This window comes from Gossypium hirsutum, chromosome D05 (genome assembly GCF_007990345.1).
Source record: "Gossypium hirsutum isolate 1008001.06 chromosome D05, Gossypium_hirsutum_v2.1, whole genome shotgun sequence".
Classification (NCBI taxonomy): Eukaryota; Viridiplantae; Streptophyta; class Magnoliopsida; order Malvales; family Malvaceae; genus Gossypium; species Gossypium hirsutum.
Window position 1 is genome coordinate 5,266,077 of NC_053441.1, and position 24,982 is coordinate 5,291,058.

A 24,982-nucleotide genomic window follows, 5' to 3' on the forward strand; every position below is an offset into this window, starting at 1 on the left:
TTTCTACTTTTAACAATAAACTGATTTTATGTAATTAGTTTTGAGGATTAACAATGGGCTAGCCGGTAATAAACCCAAAAAAGAAAAATTAGAATAATATCAATGGAGAAATTAAAAAAGAAAAAAACATTATGACTACAAAATTTTTAGATTAATTGAGGCATCCACAAAACCTTAAAAAGAAAAGAAAACAGGCTTGAATAATCTCATTATAGGTTCTGATCATCCCAACCCATAAATAAGAGAATAAAGTATTTCAATGCATTCAAATCCACGTCCTCCTACATCAGCAACAATGCCTATACCAGTTAAGCTAAGACTCAATCGACTTGTTTGATATGATCTTAAACCTTAATTAATTACACAAAATGGAAAGAATTATATATATCAGATATATATACCTTATTTAGTAGCACCGGTTAAGATGTTGTTAATATTATTATTATACATAAAAAAAATCTAGGTAATTATTGCATGTATCGGTTAAGCAAATCCAACATTTAATTAGCCTCAAATGAGATTATTGTTCCACAAAGCCGTAGCCAATTAAATTAACAACTTAAGCTTCCAACACAATTTTCTGGATTTGAAACATGGAGTAGTGTGAAATCTACATAGTTAAATGGTCCTTATTTTCAAAGTATGCATGTGCGTGCATTTCTTCAAGAAATCTACAAGTCAACCATAAAATAAAAGAGAAGTCAATAAATACAAAGGGTTGATGGTCCTTCAACATAAATATATTTTGTTTTTTTTTTCAAAACTTGTGAGGCAAGCAAGGGATTAACTATAATTAACATTTAACCCCTTTTTTATGTAAAAATTAATTTCCCAGACCCTCCAATCAAAATTAGAAGGATCGAGGAGCATGATTTACATGAGCACACTTCACATCAAATGCTGGTCCACCAGTCCCTATCAATATTTGTAGGTTGATGTTTACTTGCTTAAAGCTAATCTGTTTCGCATTAATGTCACCTGTTCTCTCTCCCTCTCCTTGTATAAACATCAGCTAGTAACATGTATCCATCATATTATATATATTAATGTATAGCTCTCCTCTACTAGTTATAGGAAGAAATGGAGTTGCTTGATCTTGTGGTGATCTCGAAAGCCCTTTTCTCGGTAGCCCTAGCAAGTGCCGTTTGTTACGTCTTCCATTACTATACCAGGAGCTGGCTGAGGTCTCAAAGGCTTAGAAAAAAGCTGTGCATGCAAGGCATCAAAGGACCACCTCCTGGTTTTGTGTATGGAAATGTAGCAGAGATGCAGCAAATCCAGTTAAAGGCAAAGAAGACACGGAACCACTCTGAAATTGTTGCTCATGACTATACTTCAACCCTCTTCCCATATCTTGATCATTGGAGAAAAGAATATGGTAAGTGCCTTACATATTTCATTTACATACATACGATACAACTAGAAACAATACATTTTTCTATGCTTTCTGCAATATGCATGATAGATCAGTTGGTTTTTTTTTTCTTTTTATGTTGGGAGTGTTTGTTTTATAAGGGTGCTTATTTATGGCAAATGCTGTAAGAGGTTTGCCTTGTTACGAAAAGTATCGCTTTATAAATTACCATTTTCCGATGGCTAAAAGAACGAGACTTTTTGTCTTCACCTTTTGTATTCTTCCAGCTTTCATAAAGAGTTTTTGAAGTGAACGCAAACACTTACTTTACATATAGCATCCGCTGCATCTGTTTCTTGATGATTCATGATGCTATATATTCACTTCTTTTTTTATATGAGATTTACCCATGGCTACTCTTCAATCTTTAAATCGAATTCATATTCTCTTGTATTGTAATGACAATAATACTATTAAAGAAGAAAAAAAACATCTAAGGCAAAGAGAGGTAGATGCGGTTGGGGCATTAAAGAAGGGAGAATGATGATGGGCAAATAATTCCTGACTCCTGAGTTTGACCGTTGAGCAGGCCCCCATTTCCACTACGTTATCGCATAAACTATATATTACTCAAGCCGGCAAATAATTTCTTTTTATTTTTCATGTTGTTCTTCAAATTTTTATATGGGCGTCCTTAAAATAAAAAACTTTCTTCTACATTAATTCAAAATTAAATTTTAATTTGTACTATTTTTTTTAAAACCATAATTTGTACTACTACTACTACAATATATATATATATAACCTGGAAAACCAATGATTATAAATTCTTGATTTATGAAGAAATAGTTTTTGGTATATTTCCAATTTGCTCTCCCATCTTTAGGATATTCCATTGGTTCATTATTGGGTTAAAAGTTTGAAGTTTATGAGTAAATATTTTTAATTGTTTTAATTATTAATGTTAGATTAAATATTTTATATTATTTGGGCATATAGTAGCATAAGTGATAGTAACATCTAAACCTAATTAGTAAACTAAGAGGAAGCTAAGTTAAATGCAACTTCTTATTATATGGAACTATTTTATAGATTAGGTGGAATTAATATAATGGTAACCTCATCAAAATAAGGATGACATTTCATTTTTAATTCAAAAAAGAACCCGTAAGAAAACCATACTTGTTACTATTTGATTCATTGTATTCATTTCAATAAGAGAAAATTTTCAAATAAATATTCATTTAAAGAGGTGACTTTTTGTATTTCACATAATCCAACGTAGAATACAAAATCTATATATTTTTTTATTTTTTCATATTATTTATTAACAATATCTATATATTTTCACAGGTATATGGTGCACTATTTCTTTTATCTCCAAGTTCATAACATATCTGTATATGTCACAAATTTCATAGAAATGCATTTTAAAGTACAAATTACCTAAAAAAATGTTCATATTTCCATAGAAAAATGGGATTAGGTGAAATGTTAAAGAAGAAATGATTTTTAGTAGTTTAGAAGAGTTGAGATTTTAGAATAAATCCGTTCTGTATGTAGGTTTAATTCTGTTTTTAGTCTGAGTACTCTTTAGAGTTCTAAAATTAGGTCTCTTTGCTTTTATTTATAGAAATTTAGTTTCTTTATCTGTTTGACTTGAAAATGCTTTCATAACATTGTTAATAGGTTTCCATCAAATACAAATGTGTCATTTTATTATTTAAGAGTAATTTGAAAATTAAAATCTAATTGATAGCACATATTCAAATTTAATAGCAATTCGTTAACAATATTGAGGGACTAAATTTCCAAATTTCAAAGAGTATAGGGATTAGGACATAATTAGACATACATATATGTATGTATGTATGTACGTACATACGTATGTACGTACATACTGTATGTATGAAGATGATGTTGTCATTAATGAAAAGAAGTTGAAATGAATTGTGAACGCAGGTTCGATATACACATATTCAACGGGGCTTAGGCAACACCTATACGTGAACGACCTGGAAATAGTGAAGGAAATGAACCAGTTGAATACCTTGCAGTTGGGCAAGGATGCTTATATGACCAAAGCACTCCAACCCATGCTTGGCAATGGCGTTATAAGATCCAATGGCCAATTCTGGGCCCATCAAAGGAAGATCATTGCGCCAGAGTTCTTCATGGACAAGGTTAAGGTAATACCACTTATACTTCCATTCATCTCCTTCATATTATACTGTACAGGATTTGTACCAACTATATTGGTCTAAAAGGCTGAATGCTTATACATATGTTATGTAAATCTCTAAGGGCATGGTGGGGCTGATGGTGGAATCGACAGTGCCATTGCTAAAAAAGTGGGAAGCTATGATTGATGCAGGTGGTGGTTTGGCAGCTGAAATTAATGTGGATGAGGATTTGAGGAGTGTTTCAGCTGATGTTATTGCAAGGGCATGTTTTGGGAGCTCTTATGTTAAAGGCAAACAGATTTTCTCCAAGCTTAGGACCATTCAAACCACCATTACCAAACAAGGCTTTCTTTTTGGCCTCAATGGTTCAAGGTACAATATTTCAATAAATATACACACAGACACGCACACTTCCACACCCATTGTTTCAATTTGCATGCAGTAAAAGACATTATATATATATCTGAGTTGGCAGATTTTTTCCCAACAAGAAGGTCAGCAATTTAGAAAGAGAGGTGGAATTGTTAATTTGGGAGACCGTGAAACGACGACAGCAAGAATGCGTAGACAAATCTTCAGGTCAAAAGGATTTAATGCAGCTAATATTAGAAAGTGCTGTGAATGAAGCGGGTGTAAGGCCAGGTGCGGGTTCGCCGCAGAAGTTTATAGTCGATAACTGCAAGAACATATACTTTGCTGGTCACGAAACAACTGCTATCACTGCCTCCTGGTGTTTGATGCTACTTGCTTTGTATCCAGAGTGGCAATCTCGTATTCAAGCAGAGGTGGCTCAAGTTTGCGACAATGGCTTGCCTGATGCAGATTCTGTTTCTCGATTGAAAACGGTAAATATATGCATCGTCTCTTTTCTTATTTGCTTCCTGTAAGTTGGTTTGCCTGCCACATATAAGTTGCTGCCATATATGAAGGTGACTATGGTGATTCAAGAAGCCATGCGACTGTACCCAGCAGCAGCATTCGTGTCAAGGGAGGCACTGGAAGATACTCGAATCGGGAACATTTTGGTTCCAAAAGGGGTATGCATTTGGACTCTGATTCCAACTTTGCATAGGGATCCTGAAATATGGGGAGCAGATGCCAATGAGTTCAAACCTGATAGGTTCATCAATGGCGTCTCCAAAGCTTGCAAATCCCCACAAGGCTATATTCCATTTGGTTTAGGCACTCGGTTGTGCTTGGGTAAGAACTTCGCGATGGTTCAATTGAAGGTTCTTCTATCCCTTATTGTCTCCAAGTTTACGTTCTCTCTATCTCCAAGTTATCACCATTCTCCTGCTTTTAGGATGCTTGTTGAACCCGAACATGGTGTATATATCAAAATACAAAAGATCTGATACTGCCACACTCTACTGGCTTTGAGCCTGAATATTATTAGTGTATGAAATGAAGCTTTTTATAAATGTAATTTATTTTTTTATATGTTTCATGAAAGAAATAGAAGCGTACGTTGTTTCATAACATGTAATGCCATTTGGTTAACATTGATAGTTCGTCTTCTTAATGGATTGAGAAATGGGACAGGCAAATAATTCTGAGAACCAGCTAGTCAGTCTATAGTTGTGTATTACACAAGTTTTAAACCAGGCAGTCTGGGATTTGAATACCACCCCACACACACACACACATGCACTCGCATTCTCTCTCTCCCTTATTTCATGCGTGCATACATGCGCAGCGCAGACGCATGATATATATTAAGCACTAGAATACAGATTCAGGATTATGCCAACAGAGGGGCAGAAAGGAGGGATGCGGGTGAGCAAGAGAGATGTGTAAGTAGCAAGCAGTGGAAAAAATATACATAAGGTTAGACAAGCACAAACTGTAAATGAAAATATATGCTAACAATGCACATGGAACACATCTTTAAACGCAGCATTTCTGTTTGTGTAGTATAACTTGTAGACATTTCTTAACTACACTAAGCATCTTACAACCTTTGGTTGATTCAAACTGAAGAATCCTCAAAACTCTGTCCTAAATATTTGTAACAAGAATTTTTCCTTATTGGACATAACCAAGCTACCTGAGAAGTGCAGGCAAATAAAAAATTGCAAATCAAAGTTACCTGGTTGAGCTAAAAAAGAATCAATGGATAAAAGGACTAAGGAGCCAAGTATGTATTTAAATTCAAAATCATGGTTGGGGCTCCTTGCTAAACTTCTACACAAAATCAATGGATAACCTGCACGAAAGTAAGACCATAAACTCTGAGATATAGTGGAAAACCAGGAAGGTTAAAGATTAACTTGTTTGCTAACCACAATCCTTGAACCTAATTAGATCCGGGAAAAAGGCCACTGACCAGATTGACTTGTCAAAATACAAAAGCACCCAACAGCGTATGCAATAAAGCCCAATAGATTATAATGCCAAGCCGTAACGCAGGTTGTCGCATGAGCGCCCGATCACAAGAAACCCTGGCAGATTACATAAACATAGTTACTTGATAAAATGGCTGCTTTTGGAGTGCAAGTAAATAAATTAATTAAATCTCGGTCCAAAATTTCAGAATGAACCAAACTGAAAAGCAGAGATGAATAATTACCATAAGCCATCTATCATATCGGTTATTGGTCTCGTAAACCTTGGAACAACTCTTGATGTGGTAAGTGATTTGAAACCATGAACTGAGGAAACAATGAAATTAAAATGTAAGGATTAAAGGATTTATGCATTTAATTAAAAGTTACCTTCACTTGAAGGAGACATAAGTATAAACAAATTAAGTTTTTCAAAAAGCAGTGAAGGATACCTTTATCTTCATCTTCATCTTCTAACCTACTATTGTTGCCATCATCCGCATCAATAGGAATAGCAACTTGATCAGTATTGACTTTACGCAAACTACGAACTTGGGATGCTGTAGAGGTCCCTGCTATTGCCCGCTTGTTTATCTACACAAACACTCAGCAAAATAAACTACTCAATATATATACACATATTTCTTGTGCTGTTGATTATGCAAAAGCTTAACTTGTGAACTGGTAAGAGTAAAATACCTATCAACTTTAAATCATCATTATTTGTTAAAAATAACAGTCTAATTTAGAAGCAAATCTTAGATACTATACTAACAAATGCTGATAAATTTGCTACAAGGATTTTGATTCTATAGCTTTTTACTCATTTTGCATCTATGATTGCGTGATGAAACCAGCCAAGGCTTCTACCTCCCAGAAAAAAATGCAAAACGTTGACAAGGAAACAGAGAAATTAGGAAATAGGAAATTCTGAGATAGAAATTAGGTTTCCTTGATCACAAAGTCTTGTTTATCACTAGTTTTCTAAAGGTCCTAAGTTCGAAAGCATGCTGTTCAAGGAAATTGCAAACACACCAAATAACTTACCACAGGTTCAACCTCCACGATTTCGGAGATCAAACCAGCTGCCTGACCCACATCTCCGACACCTTCAAGCAAATTTAATTGGGACTCCTTCTCATGCAAAGTCTTCTTGAGAGTTTCTTCTCTGCGTGTCAACTCCTCCACTTTACTCCGTTCTGCTTGCAACAGTTCATCCCTATTTTGAGCAACCCCCCGTAGGTTTTCCAGTTCAGATATAATAGAAATGATCCTTCTTTGTATTATTTCCTTGTATTCAGGCACCTGACTATTCTTTGTATCAAAATGCAGATCAGGTAACCCAACACGAGAAACAATTGATTCCAACCAAGTCAGAAATTCATTTATCTCATCTGAGTCTCTTTTATTGCCTACTTGTGATGCGGCAAGAACATCATTGGTGCATCTTGTGACCTCTTGTCTTAAGAAGGAAATCTCAGCATCCCGATCTTGTAGTTGTGATTGAAGCTGTTCAACCTTGGTAATAAGACTCTCTGATAGATCACGAAGTTCATCAAACCTGCTCACAGTGACGGAAAGCTTTTTCACAACCTTTCCACGAGAAGCTTCAAGGTTCTCTAAATCTGTGTTCTTCTGCTGCAGGACTTTCTCTAGTTCCTCAATCTTCTTTGTCAACTCTTCCATTTGGACCTCCTCCTCATCAAGTGCTTGCATAAGGGCTTCAATTTCTGTCAGGGAATAGCAATCACAAATAAGGATTTCAAAACTGATTGAATATGTAAGTAAAATAAAAAGTAGGATTCAAACAAGGACACATGCCTTGGTCCTTGGATGATAATACATCTGTCAGTGATTTGACTCTATCCTGCAATTCCACTGTGTTGGTTTGCACATTCTCCAGTTCTTTTACTCTCTGCTGCAATGAAGTCTGTTCTTCTCTCATTACTTCCAGTTCTTTCTCCAAATCATACACCATGGTCTTTGATGATTGAAGATCTCGTGAGTAATTTGTGGAAGAAGCTTCAGCTAACTTGATTTGACTAACAAGCTCCATGCATATCCTATCTTTCTGGATATCCTTCTCCTGAAGCTCTTTCTGCAAATTTGCTATGGTAATTCTCATTTCCCTCTGACTTCCTTCGGTAATTTCAGCTTTCATGCGCAGGAAATCTTTCACAGTTGAAAAAAGCTTATCTGCCATAGTCTTGATATTTTTCTCAGCAGAAACAATATTTTGTCCACTGAGAGAACGTACTCCATCAGCTAATATTACAGGCTTCATTTTAGTCCCCAGATCTGCAGTACCTAAATTATTTCCTAACAGCTCGGCTTTCTGGTTTTCAATTTCCAAGACTGAATTAGCACATGCTTCATAAATGAAGGCAATGTTTCTTCTCAACACAAGAATCTCCATGTCCCTCTCTTCCCCAACTGATTCTAAATGCATAATGTTTCTCCTCATAGCTTCAAATGACTCTTTCTGAGATTTTTTTTCTCTATGCAGGATCTCCAATACATTCCATATCCCATGACCTTTTTCTTGTAATGATTTTGACTGCACAATCAACTTTTCTTTCAGTGCAGCAATTTCAGTTCTCAAATCTTGCAGGTGCTGCCAGAGTAAACCACAAACTTCAACTATTGATTTGTCATCCATAGGGTCCTGCATATTGGCAACCGGCCAAGTTTCCACGAATTGAATGTTCTCCTAAAGAAGAAACCAAAAAACAACTAAAATTAACAATCCATTCATGAAATATCCAATGAGACAAGAAAGGTGTCAACTTTTTGGGTCAATCAAAAGGTTTTTGTTCAATATAATTGGCATGCATGCTACTCAAGGAGAAGGAAGACATATTAACCAACAACTGGTTGGAGAAGAAAAATACAAAAGAAACAAGACAGGCAAACCATTAGATTTCCTGAAAAAGGCATATCCAAACTAAATGCACAAAGGAAAGACAACCCGTACCTTGTCCTCTAAATTGCTGGAGGTACTGTACGGCCAGCCAGACATATCTTGGGCATCACCCCCTTCCAAGCATAACTTAACGATAACCTCCAAATTTTGCAGAAATTCCAAGTCCTTTGAGAAAATATTAGATGCCAGACCCTGAACATTATTGACACCATTTCTCAATGCGTCTAAACTAGATTGTAACATGATTAATTCGGAATATTGTTTCCTTTTTTCTTCAGAGTGGACTGCAGACAACTTCTCAAGACGTGAGAGAACTTCAACTTTTGCAGCCTCTGCCACATCCCTTTCTTTCACAACTTCTGTAAGTTCACTAGCAAGTTTTGCTAGATCTTCCTGAAGACCATCATTTCTCTCTTGCACTTCATTCAACTCAGCAAGCAGTAGCTCTGCAGCAGTCTTTGACTTCCGTGACTCTTGTTCCGAAGAAGCTGCAGCTGCATGCAAATCATGGCAAACTTTCTCAATTTGTTCCAACTTCTCCACCGGATCAGAGATGTTAATTTCATTACCAACATCAATGTCAGCTATTGCATTTAATATCCTGCTCAATAAAAGACCTTTCTCCTCCAACATGCGCTCAGTTTCTAACAGATGATTCCTCAAGAACAAACTGTCAGCTTCTAAGGATTCTACCCTTTCGCGGTAAGCAGAGAAGTCCCTCATCTTCAATTCATAATCAGCCAGAGCATTTTCTCGGTGGCTAAACTCAGATTTCAAGCGTTCCAGCTCAGCATTCATATCTTCAGTGGTTTTCTTCAGGCTGTCACGTTGCTGCACCAAAGATTTCCCTTTTCTAACGGCAAGATTTAACTTTTCCCTCAGAGAAGCTGATTTCTGCTCTTCTTGATTAAGGAGCTCTTGCAACTCTTCCCTTTTCCTTTCAAGTGCTTGAACTTCATGAAGCAAAGATTGATGCTTTCCAAAGATTTCATCTCTTTCATCCTTCACCTGCATCAAGTCAAGCAGCATTGCTTCCAGCTTTTTCTTTAAAGAAGCTACATCCTCCTCAGTAGTAAGTGCATCTCTGCTTCTAGCTTCATCAAGGCTCGCATCGCTTATCTTGGGCTGGTCCTTTTCAACATCCACCAGGTCAGGATTCATGGACTTGAGATTAGTGTAATTCTCTATAAGCTTATTCAATAATCTTTCCAAGCATGCAGTACTACTACCACCTGAAACCAAATCTTTTGCATCAGCGTCCGGTAACACATCAGAAATCAAGTGCTGCAATCTCCTTATTTCACCATCCATCCTAAGAAGATGTTCCTCCTCCTCCATTCTCTTAACCAATTCTTCCTGCAAACCACTGACTCTAATCTGAAGGTTTTCATTCTCAACTTCAAAATGAGCTGCCTTTGCTGAAACGTTATGATGATTAGAAGTCATAGTCTCCAATTTTTCAGAAAGTTTATCCCTCTTAAGTGTAACTGATTGAAGGTCTGCCCCAAGATCAGCTACTCTCTTTTCTGACTCCTCCAAATCAGCAGCTAGTGACCCATAATAATTTTCAAGATTATCAATCTTCTTCTGCAAAGAGTTTCTTTCATGATTAGCCTCTGTAATCGCCCTCCCGAACCATTCAATCTTTTCTTCAGGTTCCATGGATTGCATTTGTGAAGGCATGTCGATTCCATCCAAAAGTTCCTCCCATTTTTGCACCAAGTGGCTCCTTTCCATTAAGGATTGTTCCAACTGTTCATTTCGTTCTGCCAACCTATAAATCTTGCCCTGAAGATTTTCATTCTCAACTTCAAATTGAGCTGCCTTTGCCGAAAGATTATGATGAGTAGAAGTCATAGTCTCCAATTTTTCAGAAAGTTGATCCCTCTCAAGCGTAACTGATTGAAGATCTGCCTCAAGATCAGCTACTCTCTTTTCTGGACCCTCCAAATCAGCAGCTAGTGACCCAAAATAATTTTCAAGATTATCAATCTTCTTCTGCAAAGAATTTCTTTCATGATTAGCCTCTGTAAACGCCCTTCCTAACCATTCAATCTTTTCTTCAGGTTCCATGGATTGCATTTGTGAGGGCATGTTGATTCCATCCAAAAGCTCCTCCCATTTTTGCAACAAGTGGTTCCTTTCCATTAAGGATTGTTCCAGCATTTCATTTCGTTCTGCCAACCTATAAAACTTACCCTGAAGGTCCTCATATTTTCTTCTCAAGTCCTCCCCTAAAGTTGAGCCTTGTTGCGGATCTTCTTTCCAGGTATCTACAGGAACAAAACCTGCATCAGAGTGTAAACCTCCAATTGAACTTTTCTGATCCCAGTCAGTGGGAGGCAAAGAATTACCAGTAGTGGACTTTACTAACCAATCAACCTTTTCAATAATATCTCTAGAATAGAAATGCTCAGGCAGATCTAGTTCTTCTAAAATCTCTTCAATTCTCTGCAGTACGGAGTCTTTGAGTAGAAATGATTCTCTTAAAGCAGTAGCTGAGTTGCGAATGTATGAAAGTTCAGATTCCAGAGCTTCCACACGCTCACCTGCCTCTGAGTAAGTCTTCAGTTTTATTTCTAATTCCTGAAGTCGGGCATCTTTTGCTTGTAATTCCTGAGAGCATCTCTCAAGTTCAGCAGATGTCTCTGCAAGTGACTGCTTAAGACCATCACGCTGCACTACCAAACCTTTCCCCTTTGCCACAGCTATGCTAAGCTTCTCCCTAACTGAAGACACTCGCTGCTCTGACAGTTCAAGTTCACCTTTTTTCTCCTGTAACTCAGAATGTGCAGTCACAAGGGCTTCCTCTTCCTGGCGCAGACTTTCTTTCAGAGTATGGATTTCCAGCTCCTGCTGAAGCCTCAATGCATCCAACTGATGCATCTTTTCCTCTAATTCTGTCACTTCGATCACCTTAGAACCAAACTCCTTTCTACAATCACTCGCCAGCTCAACAATTTCTTTGTATTTCTTAACAAGCAAATAAACTAACAATTCAAGACGGGAACCAGGTGTTTTATATGAGTCAATTTCATAGTCTCCCAGTTCTACAACATTCTCAACATGTTCTATAAGCTTTCGAATGGCATTTGAATTAAGGCATTCCTTGCTCATTTCCTCAAAGTCTCTTGTCCTATTCACCAATTCTGAATTAAGTTGATCATTAACAGACTGGAGATGTAGCCTTTCACCCAAAACATTCTCCAGTTGTTCAATGAAGATTGTATACTTGCTATAATCTAAGAGATTTGGAAGCTTCTCAACTTTTGGATTCATCTCAGCCTCACCCACCAATGCACACGAATCTATCAAAAGTTTCTTCAGGCCATTGTACATCTTCTGTAGTATCTGTGTCATAACTTCATTCATCCTGAGTAAATCATTATACTTCTCATCCACTTCTTTGTATGAACTAGACATCGCATCATGACCTGCATTAGCAGCTTCTAGTTTCTCTTGCAGATCTTGGATTGAGTTAATGGCAGAAGTAACAGATGTTGTGACCTGGCTACTTGTATCCAAAACATCATTGCTGTTATTTGAGAAGCTGGAGTTGGAAAGCCTCCCAACGTATCCATCAAGCATCCTGACTGTCTCAACAATCCGAGTGAGCTTAGATTTCCATTCTAGTTCAACCATCAATGCCCTCTCAGCTGCCTCCTCCTGCGAACTTTCTAACTGTTTATATAAATCAGAAGCCATCTCATCTGACCTTTTCTGTAAATCCGAAAAGTCACCCTGCATTTCAGTAAGTCTCAACTGATAATCACTCAATTTCTGGCAAAGCTCAGCATTTTCTGAACTACAGATACTTTCTTGCTGCTTTAGAGCTTCATAAAGAACCTCAAATTCCTTGTTCTTAGCTTCAACTAAAAGTGCATGTTGCTTAATAGCTTCATACAGAACTGCCAGCTCAATGTTGGTTGCTTCAAGATTATTACTGTATTCCTTCAAAGATTCATGTAGAACCATGAGCTCTCCGAATGTCAAATTAGCAGATTTTCTACAATTCCTCTCTCCTCTGTATAAGGAACTGGCATTATCAGCATCCTGAACCAATAGCTTAAGCACTGCTCTTAGAGCTTCCGTTATCTCTTTAGTTGAATCAAGCAGGTCTCCCAGTGATTGACATTCAGTCAAACCTCTTTCCTCAACCTTAGGTTCATCATGAGGCACTCTTGACTCAAAGGCTTGAATTAGTTTTGATACTCCGGGCACAACCGGTTTACTGCTGGACTGTTGTAATGACATTGAATGGGAGTGTATCTGTTCAATTGCCATTCCAAGGTTTTGCAATATTCTTTCAGCCTCCTTCAAGTGTTCCTTCAAGACTAGAAAACCAGAAGATTCATCAAAGATTTCCTGCTCATGCAATGCAAGTGACAGCCCACCAACATCATCAGGCAAGGCTTTCTCCAATACCACAGTGGATAACTCAGGATCTCGCTTCCAAGGGATTTGGCAGGAATGTTCTTGTTCAGTAGCATTTTCATGGACCCCACTAACCGCATCCAAGTTTTTTACTTGACTCCCAGCTTTAACATTGTGGGTTGCCCTACTCTCGCTTTCAGCTATCTTGGCCTTATGCACGTCCAGACTGGCATTGAGAAAATTATTTTCCTCCATTAGCTTCTCCAGTTGTACTGTTACTTCTTTTAATTCAGCCTCAAGTTGTATATGTTGCCCATGTTCCGTAGCAAACTGCTCTTGAAGAACAAGCAGATCAGAAGCAAGTCTCTTGTTCTCATGGACAAAATACTCCTTTTCCTCATCAAGCTTCTTTCTCTCCTCTGTAACTAAAGCAAGGTTCCCATTCAAGTTCGACTTTTCAACTTGTAAAGCAGCCAGCAAATCCTTATATTCTTCCAAGTCAAGAGCTGTTTTCTCTTTCCCGAGTGCAAGCAACTCCTTTTCTTCTTCAAGCTTCATTCTCTCTTCCGTCATCAAAGCAAGACTCTTGCTTATATCAGAATGTTCCACCTGTAAAGCTGCAATCATGGCTCTGCAGTCAGCTAATTCTTTCAGTAGCTTCTCATTCTCATGAAATGACATTTTCTGATCCACAAGTGTATTATATTGGCTTTGCAGTTCCTCCCTCTCACTAGCAAAAACCCGGAGTTCAGACCTGCATTGTGCTAGCTCTTCTACAAGGCATGCATTCTTCTCAAGAACCCCGTTGACGGAAGAGCGAAGAACAGATATCTCATCAATAAGCTGCTGACAATGGTGATCAGATTGCATACGCAGATCAGACTGCTCAGCAAGTTGCAAGTAAAATATATCTTTCGTAGAACTTGTGAGATACAATTCCTCTTTTACTTTCTCAAATAAATCTGAATGATAAGCTAGCGCTAAACCATAAGTTGCAACATCTGCAATAGAAACTAATGCCTGCAAGTTTAGCAGATGCCTATATTCATCTTCATCTAGACTTCTTATCATCTCTGCTAGCTGAGGGAGTCTGACTGGAGAACCATCTCTGACAAGAGACAGAACTGGATCTGGCAAACCTGCGAACTTTGTCAGATGAGATCTTTCATGACTTCCATCCCGAGACACAAAAGAGCCCTTGGGTAAACATTGCTGCTTTTCTTCCAAAGTCTTGTCATCACCATAATCACCAAATGGAGAGCCCATTGCTTGTTTTTCATCAACATGTGAACAAGGTATTGCTTCTCCAGCAAGTTTATTTGTCAACTGGTAACTAGCAGCGAAACTTTCCTCTGGTTGGGAACTGCTGGCTGCCCCAATAGATACAGATGCATCATCTCTACTGATAGCCTGCTTGGCCTCACTAGATGGCCCCTGCAAGCCAGTTACTTCTGAAGTTTCCCCTTCAGGAGATTTAGCACATTCACCATGCTCAGACAAAGGAAGTTTGCCATCAATTTCGAACTCAGTTTCACCACCCCTATCAAATTGGTTCAACCCCAAACCATCAGCTTCCTGCATTGCCCCTACCCAGCAACAAATGAGAACTTAATTATACATCAAAACCACACATAACTCATCCCAAATTTGCCCAATCCAATCCCCTAACAAAAAGCATTAGAGAAGAAATCAAAAACTATGTGCCAAGAGAAGAAGAGCACAACCTATATCTGTTACCTGATCTCCACTTGCTTGAGACAGGGTCGTATCAGGAAAATCATCTCGTGTAAAAAGTGGATTCTGCCCAGTTCCCTCGTTGGAATCTACCAAATTGAGTTTAACCACTGTCCCTTCTACGGTATCAACTGAAGTAGAAGGTTGTGGCACAATATTATGTTCTGTTTCCCCTTCAGAAACTGGGATATCTGCAGTTGAGGAATGTATTTCTGTGCTGACCATACTATCAACACACTGTGTACTTTCCCCTCCGTTAGAGACTGAAGAATCAACCTCAACAGGTACTCCAGCATTATAGGCTACTACAGTCTCGACATTGCCTGTCAGAGATACAGAAGGTTCCAATGAAGAAACAACAGCAGTAGTATCAAGCCCAGAAGGGGATGAACTCTCCATAAACTGTGACACTGTCAAGTCAACAGCTACAGTTTCCCCTTCGGAGACCTGTGATGAGACTGTTGGTTTGCCAACTGAAGATGCTGCATCAGTATCAGATTTGTTCGATTTTTTGGAAGACTTTCCTCGACTGCTACTTCCTTTACCATCCTTCTTCTGGCGAAATTGTTGAAGCTGAAAGAGATGACATAAAAGCAAACTGTAACCAATCCTAACACCTTAAAAACGGAAAAAAAAAGTTGCATCTCATAAGATAGAAACAGAAAGGTTATACAAAGTAAATAAAGGAAATTAAAACACCTAAACTTTGAATTCTATTTAAGGTTCAGAACATCTGAGACAGATTTTGATTTTCTTCAGCTCTTTTCTTTACCAAATAATAATAATATCTAAATATTGGTTGAAAAAACACTAGAAATCAGCTGCGAGAGTGGAAACAAATCAAAAGCAGTACTACCATGATGGTGAACTAGGGAATTTCTGCCCTCAAAGAAAAAAATCATGGTTGAAAAGAATAAAGTATATCCGGATAGCCAAAGTACTCGGAAAAAGAAGAGACAAAAGCCCAAAATCAAATATGAAAAAGAAAATATAACGGAAACCTTTTGACGTCCGGCAGCAAGCATATCAGTACGGCTCTTGTTCTTGTCCATCTGATCCGCTCCGTGTTCGCTTCCCACTCTGACGGCTTCAGAAATCAAAACCAATTCTCAATCACGATCAGGAATTCCCTCCTAAATGCGCCCACGACAAACAAACTCGAATTAGCAAAGTGAAAACAATTATTATCAATTTAGATAAACAAAGAAGCCACCATTAGCTTCAGTGTTGGACCATGTTAGCTGAAGATTCCGAAAATACGTATATGCATGTAATTTTAAAGGGAAAATTGTACAAGATGAATACCTAATTTGCTTCTTCTTTTTCTAGCATTTTTCAAACAGCCGAAAATAAAACAAAATCCCCAATCCCAAAATTTAAAAAAAAAACAAAAACAAAAACAGCCAAAGACTCCAATCCTGAACCAGAAAATCACAAGAAGGCAAATTTGATTGACAACAACACACATATATATATATAACTTGAAGGGTTGCACAGCAATACCTGGAATTGCCTCGATCTGGTCGATAACCTGGCGCCGTAAATGAGGTCCTGCTTTTTGCGCCAAAATTTGCTTCTGATTTCGGAGTTAGCCGAGCTTAAGCGCTTGCCTGTAATTTGTGTTCGTTTTTTTTCCCCTTTCACTTAGATCTAAAGCAAACTTCTGAATCCCGTGTGTGCAGATGAAATGTCTAATTCCGCAAGCTTTCGCTGCTTGCCGCATTGCAACGTTTATGTCTGGATTGGGATTGGGATTGGGTTAGTGTGAAAAGAAACCCACAAGTTTGGGCTAAGTTTTGTGATCTTGTACGCGTCCGCCTCGAAAAGAGCTTTGAACCCAAAATGTGAAGGCTGAAGGCCCGTTAAAGGATTGCAACTTCGGCTCATGATGGTCTAATGATCGTTAGATAGAAAGCCCGATTTTGTTTGACCAAAAATTAATGTCATAACAACCAGAAGCAAAGTACCTAACCCATTTATATGATTTTATAATTTAAAAAAAACTTATTCAAAAAAAACCAAAATTAATAATTATGGTAGTTCAATTGATATAGCTATTTTTACCAATTTAGGAAGATGTGGGTTTAAGTGCGTTAAAACGCATTATCCTCCTATTTATTAATTGGGAAGAACTATAAATAATTTTAGATATTATGTCAAAAAGAATAGATATTATCAAAATTTATAATAAAGTTGTTAAAAAAAAGATTATATTGTAAACTAAATGAATTAAGAAAAAGTAATTGAATGAATTTTTATATTTTAGGCCAATTTTTTCTTAACCTAAACCGAAAAAAAAAGGAAAACTTACAATAAGAAAAATGAAGTAGCCCTAAAACTAGTCGGGCATTATACCACCTACTCTCAAAAAGAAAAACCTAGAAGATCGAATGTTTTAATGTTTTATAATAACATTAATTTTGGTTAGTATTGGACTTTGGATATATCTTAAAACGTAGTTAATTTTGTTAATTGATGTTTATCGCATTATTGTTATATAAATGTGTAAATTTCATTTATATTTATTTTTCTAGTTTTCCTGATTTTTCTTTATCTTTCAGAATTTTTTTAACATTTCATTAATTAAATAGATAATCGGATATATTAAACTAATTAAGTTAAAAATTAATAATTTAATCGATAAAATTTTAAATTTTGTTCTGATAACTATTCCTTATTATAAACAAAATATCAAACTCAAGGGTATGGTTCAAAAAAAGAAAAATTGTGTAATAGAACAATCACTTATCTACATAGAGTTATTTTGAAAGGTAAAAAATTTTAGTTGACTTATCTGAATCAATAAGAGTTAAAATCTCCTTTGGGGTGAGTCAAAAATTTGCAAGTCTTCCTTATTTTTCGGAGCTAACTTGGCTAAGCAATCTACAACCTAGTTATGCTCTCTAAAAATGTAATGCAAGAGTTATTGACCTTATTAAGATAAAATACATCGTATCCTTCTAATTGAGGCCGAATTCTATATCTTAGAAATACTTTCTTGTAAGACTATCACAACTTCTAAACTACTCAATTGAATTACCACGTTATTATGACCTCCACGTTAGATAAACTTGAGACCTAATTTAATTTCAATCTTCATTATAAAAGCATTAATCAAAATACCAAACTCAAAAGATATAATTGAAGTTTATCGGAGACTAATTAGATTCGAGGACGTTATTCTAATCTATAGGATTAAGTATTCCAGAAGAAAGATATCCTGCAAACTAATAATTCCAGTCAACGTAATACTACTAATTATCCTAAATTAACATTTCCACATTCAAATAACTTACAAACCTAACGCTATATAGAAGAATATTTCAATATATAGTAGCATTGAAGATTTCAATAAATTGACTGAGCCTAATTGAAATTCCAGTTGAAGAAAAAAATTCAGTCATGGAAAAAAAAAAGGGGATCGAACTTGGTGGTCTTTCCTTATTATTGGATTCACATATGCTGTAGTTTGATTTTTAATTTCATTTTTGTTATCTAAAAAGATAAATAAATGCGTATAATTTTTTATTGTCTCCATTCCAGAAAATAATAATAATTCATTTTAATCCATACATAATGCACGCTCACAACAAAATAATAAACGTCATTAAAAGGAAAAACTCTAGAAATTTGAAAATTCATATCTTTGAACAGCGATTACTTTCCATATTCTCTCTGCGGTAGGCCCCACCATATTCAAAACAATCTTAGCCGTCAGATCAAAACTACACTTTGATTCCCATGAATCTGTGCACCTGTATATCATGTCCCCTTGCGCTTCAACCTCCCCCTTCGTCTTCAATGACTTGTTGAGCTCCCAAGCTATCTTACCTGCGCGCTTCATTCCCTATTAATCGTCGTTGTTTTCTAAGAATGTCGGTGGATCTGATGAGATATCCAAAGGTAGATGATGAGATGACCATACAAGAGGTTGCAGCTCAAGGCTTGAAGAGCATGGAGCACCTGATCCGCCTCCCTTCTCACCAGTCAAACCACGTCGAGTGCACCGACGTCGCCGACCTCACCGTCTCTAAGTTCAAAAAGGTCATCAAACTACTCAATCGAACCGGGCACGCCAGGTTCAGACGCGGACCGATTCACTCGTCATCTTCCCCGTCAACATCCTCTGCTTCACTCACTATTCCTGATTCACACAAGGATCTCACTCTACATCCGGTTCCTATTGCAACACCGGTGACCAGAAATCCACCAACGGTTTCAGATCCGATTAGTTTCGTTCAATCGCAGGCACCGTGTTTGACTCTCGACTTTACAAAACCTAACTGTTTTAGCTCCACCACTCGAAGTACTGAGTTAGAGTTTACGAAAGACAGTTTCAGCATTTCTTCGAACTCTTCTTTTATGTCTTCCGCCATCACCGGGGATGGCAGCATTTCGAACGGGAAGAAAGCGTCCTCTCTATTTTTTACTCTGGAACCAGCCGCTTCCGCGGAAAAACCACCGCTATCCTCCGCTCCATACAAGAAGAGGTGCCACGAACATAACCACTCCGACAACATCTCCGGATCCGGCAACGGCAAGTGCCATTGCTCAAAGCGAAGGTGATCCTTCCATTTTTCTAGTTATTTTAATCTACATGGCGTATTTTGTCAGTCAACTTTAGCTTTTGACTTTATTGGATACCGTAAGAAATTTGAATAATTTAACCGAATTTGCTTTGCGAGTCATTAAACCGAGTGGGGACTAAAAGGTCTGGGTAGAGGCGTAGAGCTGGACTCCTCTCGATTTTCGGGAGTTTTTGGTCAACGTTGGTGGGTGTTGACCAGCATCAAAATTTCAAATTTTGGTAAATAGATTATTTATAGATGACTTTTCTGTGTTATTAGGTTGTTTTGAAACCTCTGTACACGACTCACTATAGCGCTTTAAATGAGTGATTGGAAATCCAAAATACTATTCACATTTCACATCACTGTATCATGAATAATTAATTATTAGTAACATTTTGTAACAACTGTGAAGTCCATGTGTTCTTCAATTTTTCAGGAAAAATAGGGTGAAGAAAGTAATCAGAGTTCCGGCAATCAGTTCGAAGATCGCCGATATTCCAGCTGACGAATATTCTTGGAGGAAATACGGGCAAAAGCCGATCAAAGGCTCGCCATACCCACGGTAACTACTGTAGTCTTCAATCTTCAACTTGCTATCACTAGATTATCAATCGGGTGACACGGCATTTCTAGGATTCCTTCTGATTTTGAGTTTTGTGATGACCTTTTCAGGGGATATTATAAATGCAGTGCCTTCCGTGGCTGCCCCGCCAGGAAACACGTGGAGCGAGACTCGGATGATCCCTCTATGTTGATTGTAACATACGAATGGGAGCACCGTCACTCTGAACCCGCGATGGAGAAGAACATGGTTCCTGCCGAGGGATTGGTTTTCGAGTCGACGAGATAAACTCATATTAAATATTTAAACCAAGAAAGTAAAAATAATAATAATAAAAAAGATGTAGACTTTTGTAATATTTTGTAGTTGAGGGGGCTGTACGCAAATTTGTTATGGTTTTTCTCCCAAACAAAAAAATAGTCTAGTTGAGATTGCGCCATGTGCGTTTTATTCTTTATTCCTTAAAATGAAATTAGAAAAATGACAATTGCGCCATTGTGTGTTTGTTTAATTTCAACATTGGTGATGAAATGAGGTTCTGTGCGAGTGAATATGAGATGGTAACGGAAGATTGGGAGTGGGGTATAAAATATAGGTTAGCTGAGCCACTCCCTTAATGGCAAAGGACATGACAAGTAAGTATGTCAATGAAAGTCGTCCGGTGGTATTAGTAGGTTTTTCTCATAATAGATTTGATCCACGAAGTGTGAAGCTTAATTGTATGGCCTTCTTCCATTTCAGCTTTTTAGCAATTATTGTGTTACATATAGGTAGTTGGTGAGGCAGGCGGGCTTCAGTTTAGTTAGCGCCACGGCTAGAGAGGAAAGTGTGGCTCTCAAGTTTTGAAGAACTATAGCATTTCTCTCAACCTCTCTTCTAGTTTGAATACGTCAGAACAATCTCACATCATATGAGCATGACCGATGATGAAAGCATAAACACGAAACTAGTGACAATGAACAGCACTTGCAAAATCTATGTAAACAAGATAATAAAAATGTAATACCTCCTACCCATATTCGTCTTCGGAATAATGTATGAGGTATTACTAGATTCTACCGAATTAATTTTCTATTCTTACGAGTTAAATACTATTCATTTATCGAAACATGTCATGACGTCCCTTGGTTGGGCCTCCGAAGCCCAAAACATACATCGGCACCAAATCGGGATTAAATCGAAATCATAAGAAATTTTTCGCAAAATCTCAAATTTTTTTTAACTAAATATAACCCCTTCATAAATTTCTAACCTTCCCTGCAATTTTAAACCGAGACTAATCCAACACAACCAATCCATTTCAACATATTTTCAAGTAGATTTAACATATTCATAAGATAACATCATCACATACCAAAACCAAAATTTGTTAGTCATACCAATGGCTAACCATACATTCATTTCACATTAACATTTACTTTATTAGCTTATACATGCCATTCATTTCTAAAATAAAGTTTCTTTATATACCGAAATATTGAGGTTGATAGTGTGATACGTCTCTGACCAAATCCGACCTCCGAGCTCTTAACACTACAAAACAGGAGAAAAAGAAACAGGGTAAGCACTTTGTGTTTAGTAAGCTCATGTAACAATAATTATAATTCCCTAATATTTTCAATACAATGCAATAAACATTCGTACATCCACTCAATACATTATTCCCCTAACATGCACAAACTCAACATTTAAGTTAGTTCAATAATTCCATGTATCAATAATATATATCACGATTGATGAGTTCATCAATACCATGATTTTCATTCCCTTGTTATTTTTTCATATTTATCCTGTTGAACTTCTTGGAATTTCGATGGATTTTCAAGGGTACACTTTAGTGAACAAATCCGGGTCCGTCAATTCATATTTATGTACGCACATTTCCATTTCAGAGAGTACACTCCCGCGAACCTCATCTTTACAGCGGGATTACCAGTCCAGGTTAAATCCCCTGTAATATAAACTCATAGAGTATTGTCGGGATTACTAGTCCAGGCTAAATTCCCTGCAACAACAATTACTCTCATGAGCTTGGATCTGAATTACCAGTCCAGGCTAAATTCAGACCCTAATTCGGATTACCTGTTCAGGCTAAATCCATTTTCCACATATTCTTCGGGAGGGCTATATTAGAATAGGATCACCCGTCCGGGCTAGATCCTTTTTACCGTCAATTCCTTTTCAGAGATCCATCGAATTTTCCTTCCATTCAACCGGGATTTGTTTTCTCTTTTCATCAAGAATATCAATACTTCATCAATTATCATACAATAAACATCCAAATCATATTCACACCAAGAAAAATATATTTCAAGCATTTAAGAATATAATTCAAGTTACACGAACTTACCTCGATACTCGTTGGTAAACAAAAAAATCTACTAATCTCGAACTTTTTCTTTTCTTCGATCTAGCTTTGTACTTGAATTTTCTGGATCTAAGTAAATAAATTTAATCATTAATCTAATACATTTCATGTTCATATGTAACATTCTCTATAATTTCATTATTATTTATAGTGCATTTAAAGTTGTCTCACTGAGTCATAGTCACTAAATTATTTATATATTGAGCTATGGAACTCCAAATTAAGATCTGCTAATTTTCCCTGAAACTAGACTCACATATTTTCTTAACATAAAATTTTCAGAATTTTTGGTTTATCCAATAATTACATTTTATTCTTTAAAGTTCTCATGTTTCACTGTTTGACAGTTTCGACCACTCTTCACTAAAAATTAATTATCTCATTATAAAAAATTTGGATGATGTTATCGTTTATTTATTTTGAAAATAGACTCGTTAAGGATTTTAAACATATAAATTTAATTTCCTAATTATTTTTTTTCTATTTTTTTATTATTTTCCAAAGTCAGAATAAGGGAACCCGAATTCATTCTGACATTGTCTCACAAAATCTATTATATCTCATGATTTACAATTTTATTGCTTACACTGTTTCTTTTATAAGAAACCAGACTCAATAAAATTTAATTTAATGTTTTATTCATCCTCTAATTCAATCTCTACAATTTTTGATGATTTTTCAAAGTTAGACAACTGCTGCTGTCCAAAACTGTTTTAGTGCATGATGTTAATTACTATTTTTCCCCTAAGCTTTCAATAAATGATAATTTCATCCCTGCTCAATTAACCTTTCAATTGAGCTGATTTTTCTCAATTAACAGTTTATTCTATCACTTTAAACTATTTTATAACTTTTGGAAATTAGAATTTTAGCACTAGACTTTAATTCCAAACTTTTTCACAATTAAGTCCCACAAATCAATTTCTATTGAAATTACTTAATAAATCATCTCATAAACAAATTAAAGCTTCAATTTCATGCTATTTGATCATAAACTTACTGCACTCAATCATAGTGACTTTCAATTTTCTTAATGAAATAAAAAACTAATGAATTTAGTAATAGGACCTAGTTGTAAAAGTCTTAGAAACACAAAAATTACAAGAAAAGGTAAGGATTAACTCACTTGGTGTAAAAATTATGAAAAACCAGGTTGAATAAACCCTTAGGACGTTTTTGGCTGATGAGAATGTAGAAAAATAAAGATAATTTTAGATATTCCAATTTGGTCTCGTTTTTATGTTAATAAAATTTGTTATTTTCTCATTTTACCCTTATTTCACTAATTCTCTTGATTTTTCTCAGCTTATGCCGCCCAAAATATCTTCTATTGGGCTTATTTGCAATTTATGTCCCTGCTCATTTAACAATTGAGCTATTTAATTCTTCTAGTAACTTTTACTCCTTTTTCAATTTAGTTTTTTTCACTTAATTGACTACCTAAACATTAAAATTTTCTAACCAAATTTTAAATTTTAATACCATATTACTAACATTTCATAAATATTTATAAACATATTTATGACTCGGTTTTACGAGATCGAGGTCCCGATACCTTGTTTTTACCCAATTTCTTTAATAATTTCTTTTTCTAACTAACCACTAAATTGGTAAAATTTTTCCATCGATAGTTTTATACGATTTTCCTATCATATCAATACTCATGCAAAAATATTAAAATAAATTTCTCTTTAAATCGGATTTGTGGTTATGAAACCACTGTTCCGATAATCTTGAATTTAGACCCTTACAAAAAGGAAATATCGGGCCAGTTGAAATTAAAATTATATTGTTTCTTTCGGAAGTTAAAGGTAAGTAATGGAATTTTCAAATGTGCGTGCATGAAGGGCAGTCTGCTGGATAAGTTTACGAATGTGCCTCTTTCATAGGACCACAAAGTTAGAAAGGAGACACAATTGCAGTTTAGCAAGGCAAGCACTAAATTCAACGGGGACTTAATTCCCGCAATGTTCTATAGGGCAGCAGTCTGTTGTCTCCAAAAGAGCCACCACCAATCTTTGCTTTTTATTCAAGTGGCCAGTCTTTTGGCTGGTTGATGCTTCCTCCTTCTACCTTCGGTGGCTTTCCTTCCACCCCTGTGAGCGAGATGGAATACTCGGAGGTGCGGTGGTGAAGATCTCGATCGGGGTTGCTCATGGCTTTGCATTTTTCCAGCGGCCTGATCTCCATGTTCTAGTAAGAAATAATAAAGGAGAACATCTTATCCTTTCAGGCATTGTCATGGCCGTGGGAGAAAAATATTCATGGGCCGGTTTCGAACTTGTGAAATTTATATATAATAATCAATCCATTTCAAAACAATTTATATGATCACTGTTTAAGCCACACGATCATATGTTTCAACTCACAATCTGTGGTCAACGATATTGGTCAATCAGTGACAAATTGCATAGTTCAAAAGGTTACCGTTGACATTTTGATAACAAATTTCGATAGAGAAACAATAACCATTATATTATTTTCTGCTGTGATGTGCAAACTATAAGGCTTTTTTTTTGGGGGGGGGGGCGGACTAATTGGAAAGAAATTCTGATTATATTTATATCCCTGCACGTCGTGTTAAAAAAA

At 36.5% G+C, this 24,982-nt stretch overlaps 3 protein-coding genes across 5 annotated transcripts; 2 read left to right on the forward strand and 1 right to left on the reverse strand.

Moving 5' to 3' along the window:
* The first annotated feature begins 1,029 nt into the window (after positions 1–1,029).
* On the forward strand, positions 1,030–5,096 carry LOC107906786 (cytochrome P450 714A1). Its single transcript, XM_016833893.2, has 5 exons — positions 1,030–1,378; positions 3,317–3,543; positions 3,659–3,909; positions 4,013–4,382; positions 4,467–5,096. Exons 1-5 carry the CDS (start codon positions 1,081–1,083, stop codon positions 4,890–4,892), a joined length of 1,572 nt encoding a protein of 523 aa, XP_016689382.1. The 5' UTR covers positions 1,030–1,080; the 3' UTR covers positions 4,893–5,096.
* A 269-nt stretch (positions 5,097–5,365) lies between these two features.
* LOC107906784 (golgin subfamily A member 4) lies at positions 5,366–16,631 on the reverse strand. Of its 3 annotated transcripts, XM_041093261.1 has the most exons (11): positions 16,396–16,601; positions 15,894–16,025; positions 14,883–15,465; positions 11,139–14,744; positions 8,836–11,057; positions 7,683–8,571; positions 6,909–7,591; positions 6,314–6,455; positions 6,107–6,188; positions 5,864–5,978; positions 5,366–5,743 (listed from the first exon to the last, which is right to left on the reverse strand). In XM_041093261.1, the coding sequence occupies exons 2-10, from the start codon at positions 15,942–15,944 to the stop codon at positions 5,876–5,878; spliced, it is 8,361 nt and encodes a 2,786-aa protein (XP_040949195.1). In that variant the 5' UTR covers positions 15,945–16,025; positions 16,396–16,601; the 3' UTR covers positions 5,366–5,743; positions 5,864–5,875. The 3 variants fall into 3 exon arrangements, with proteins under 3 accessions (XP_040949195.1, XP_016689378.2, XP_040949194.1); XM_016833889.2 differs by having other exon boundaries at positions 8,836–14,733; positions 14,896–15,465; positions 16,396–16,631; XM_041093260.1 differs by having other exon boundaries at positions 8,836–14,744; positions 16,396–16,624.
* A 2,129-nt stretch (positions 16,632–18,760) lies between these two features.
* On the forward strand, positions 18,761–20,323 carry LOC107906783 (probable WRKY transcription factor 17). Its single transcript, NM_001326981.1, is given in 3 exon segments — positions 18,761–19,454; positions 19,900–20,025; positions 20,136–20,323. Coding segments are annotated over 3 exon segments (993 nt in total). The 5' UTR covers positions 18,761–18,765; the 3' UTR covers positions 20,314–20,323.
* Positions 20,324–24,982: the final 4,659 nt, after the last annotated feature.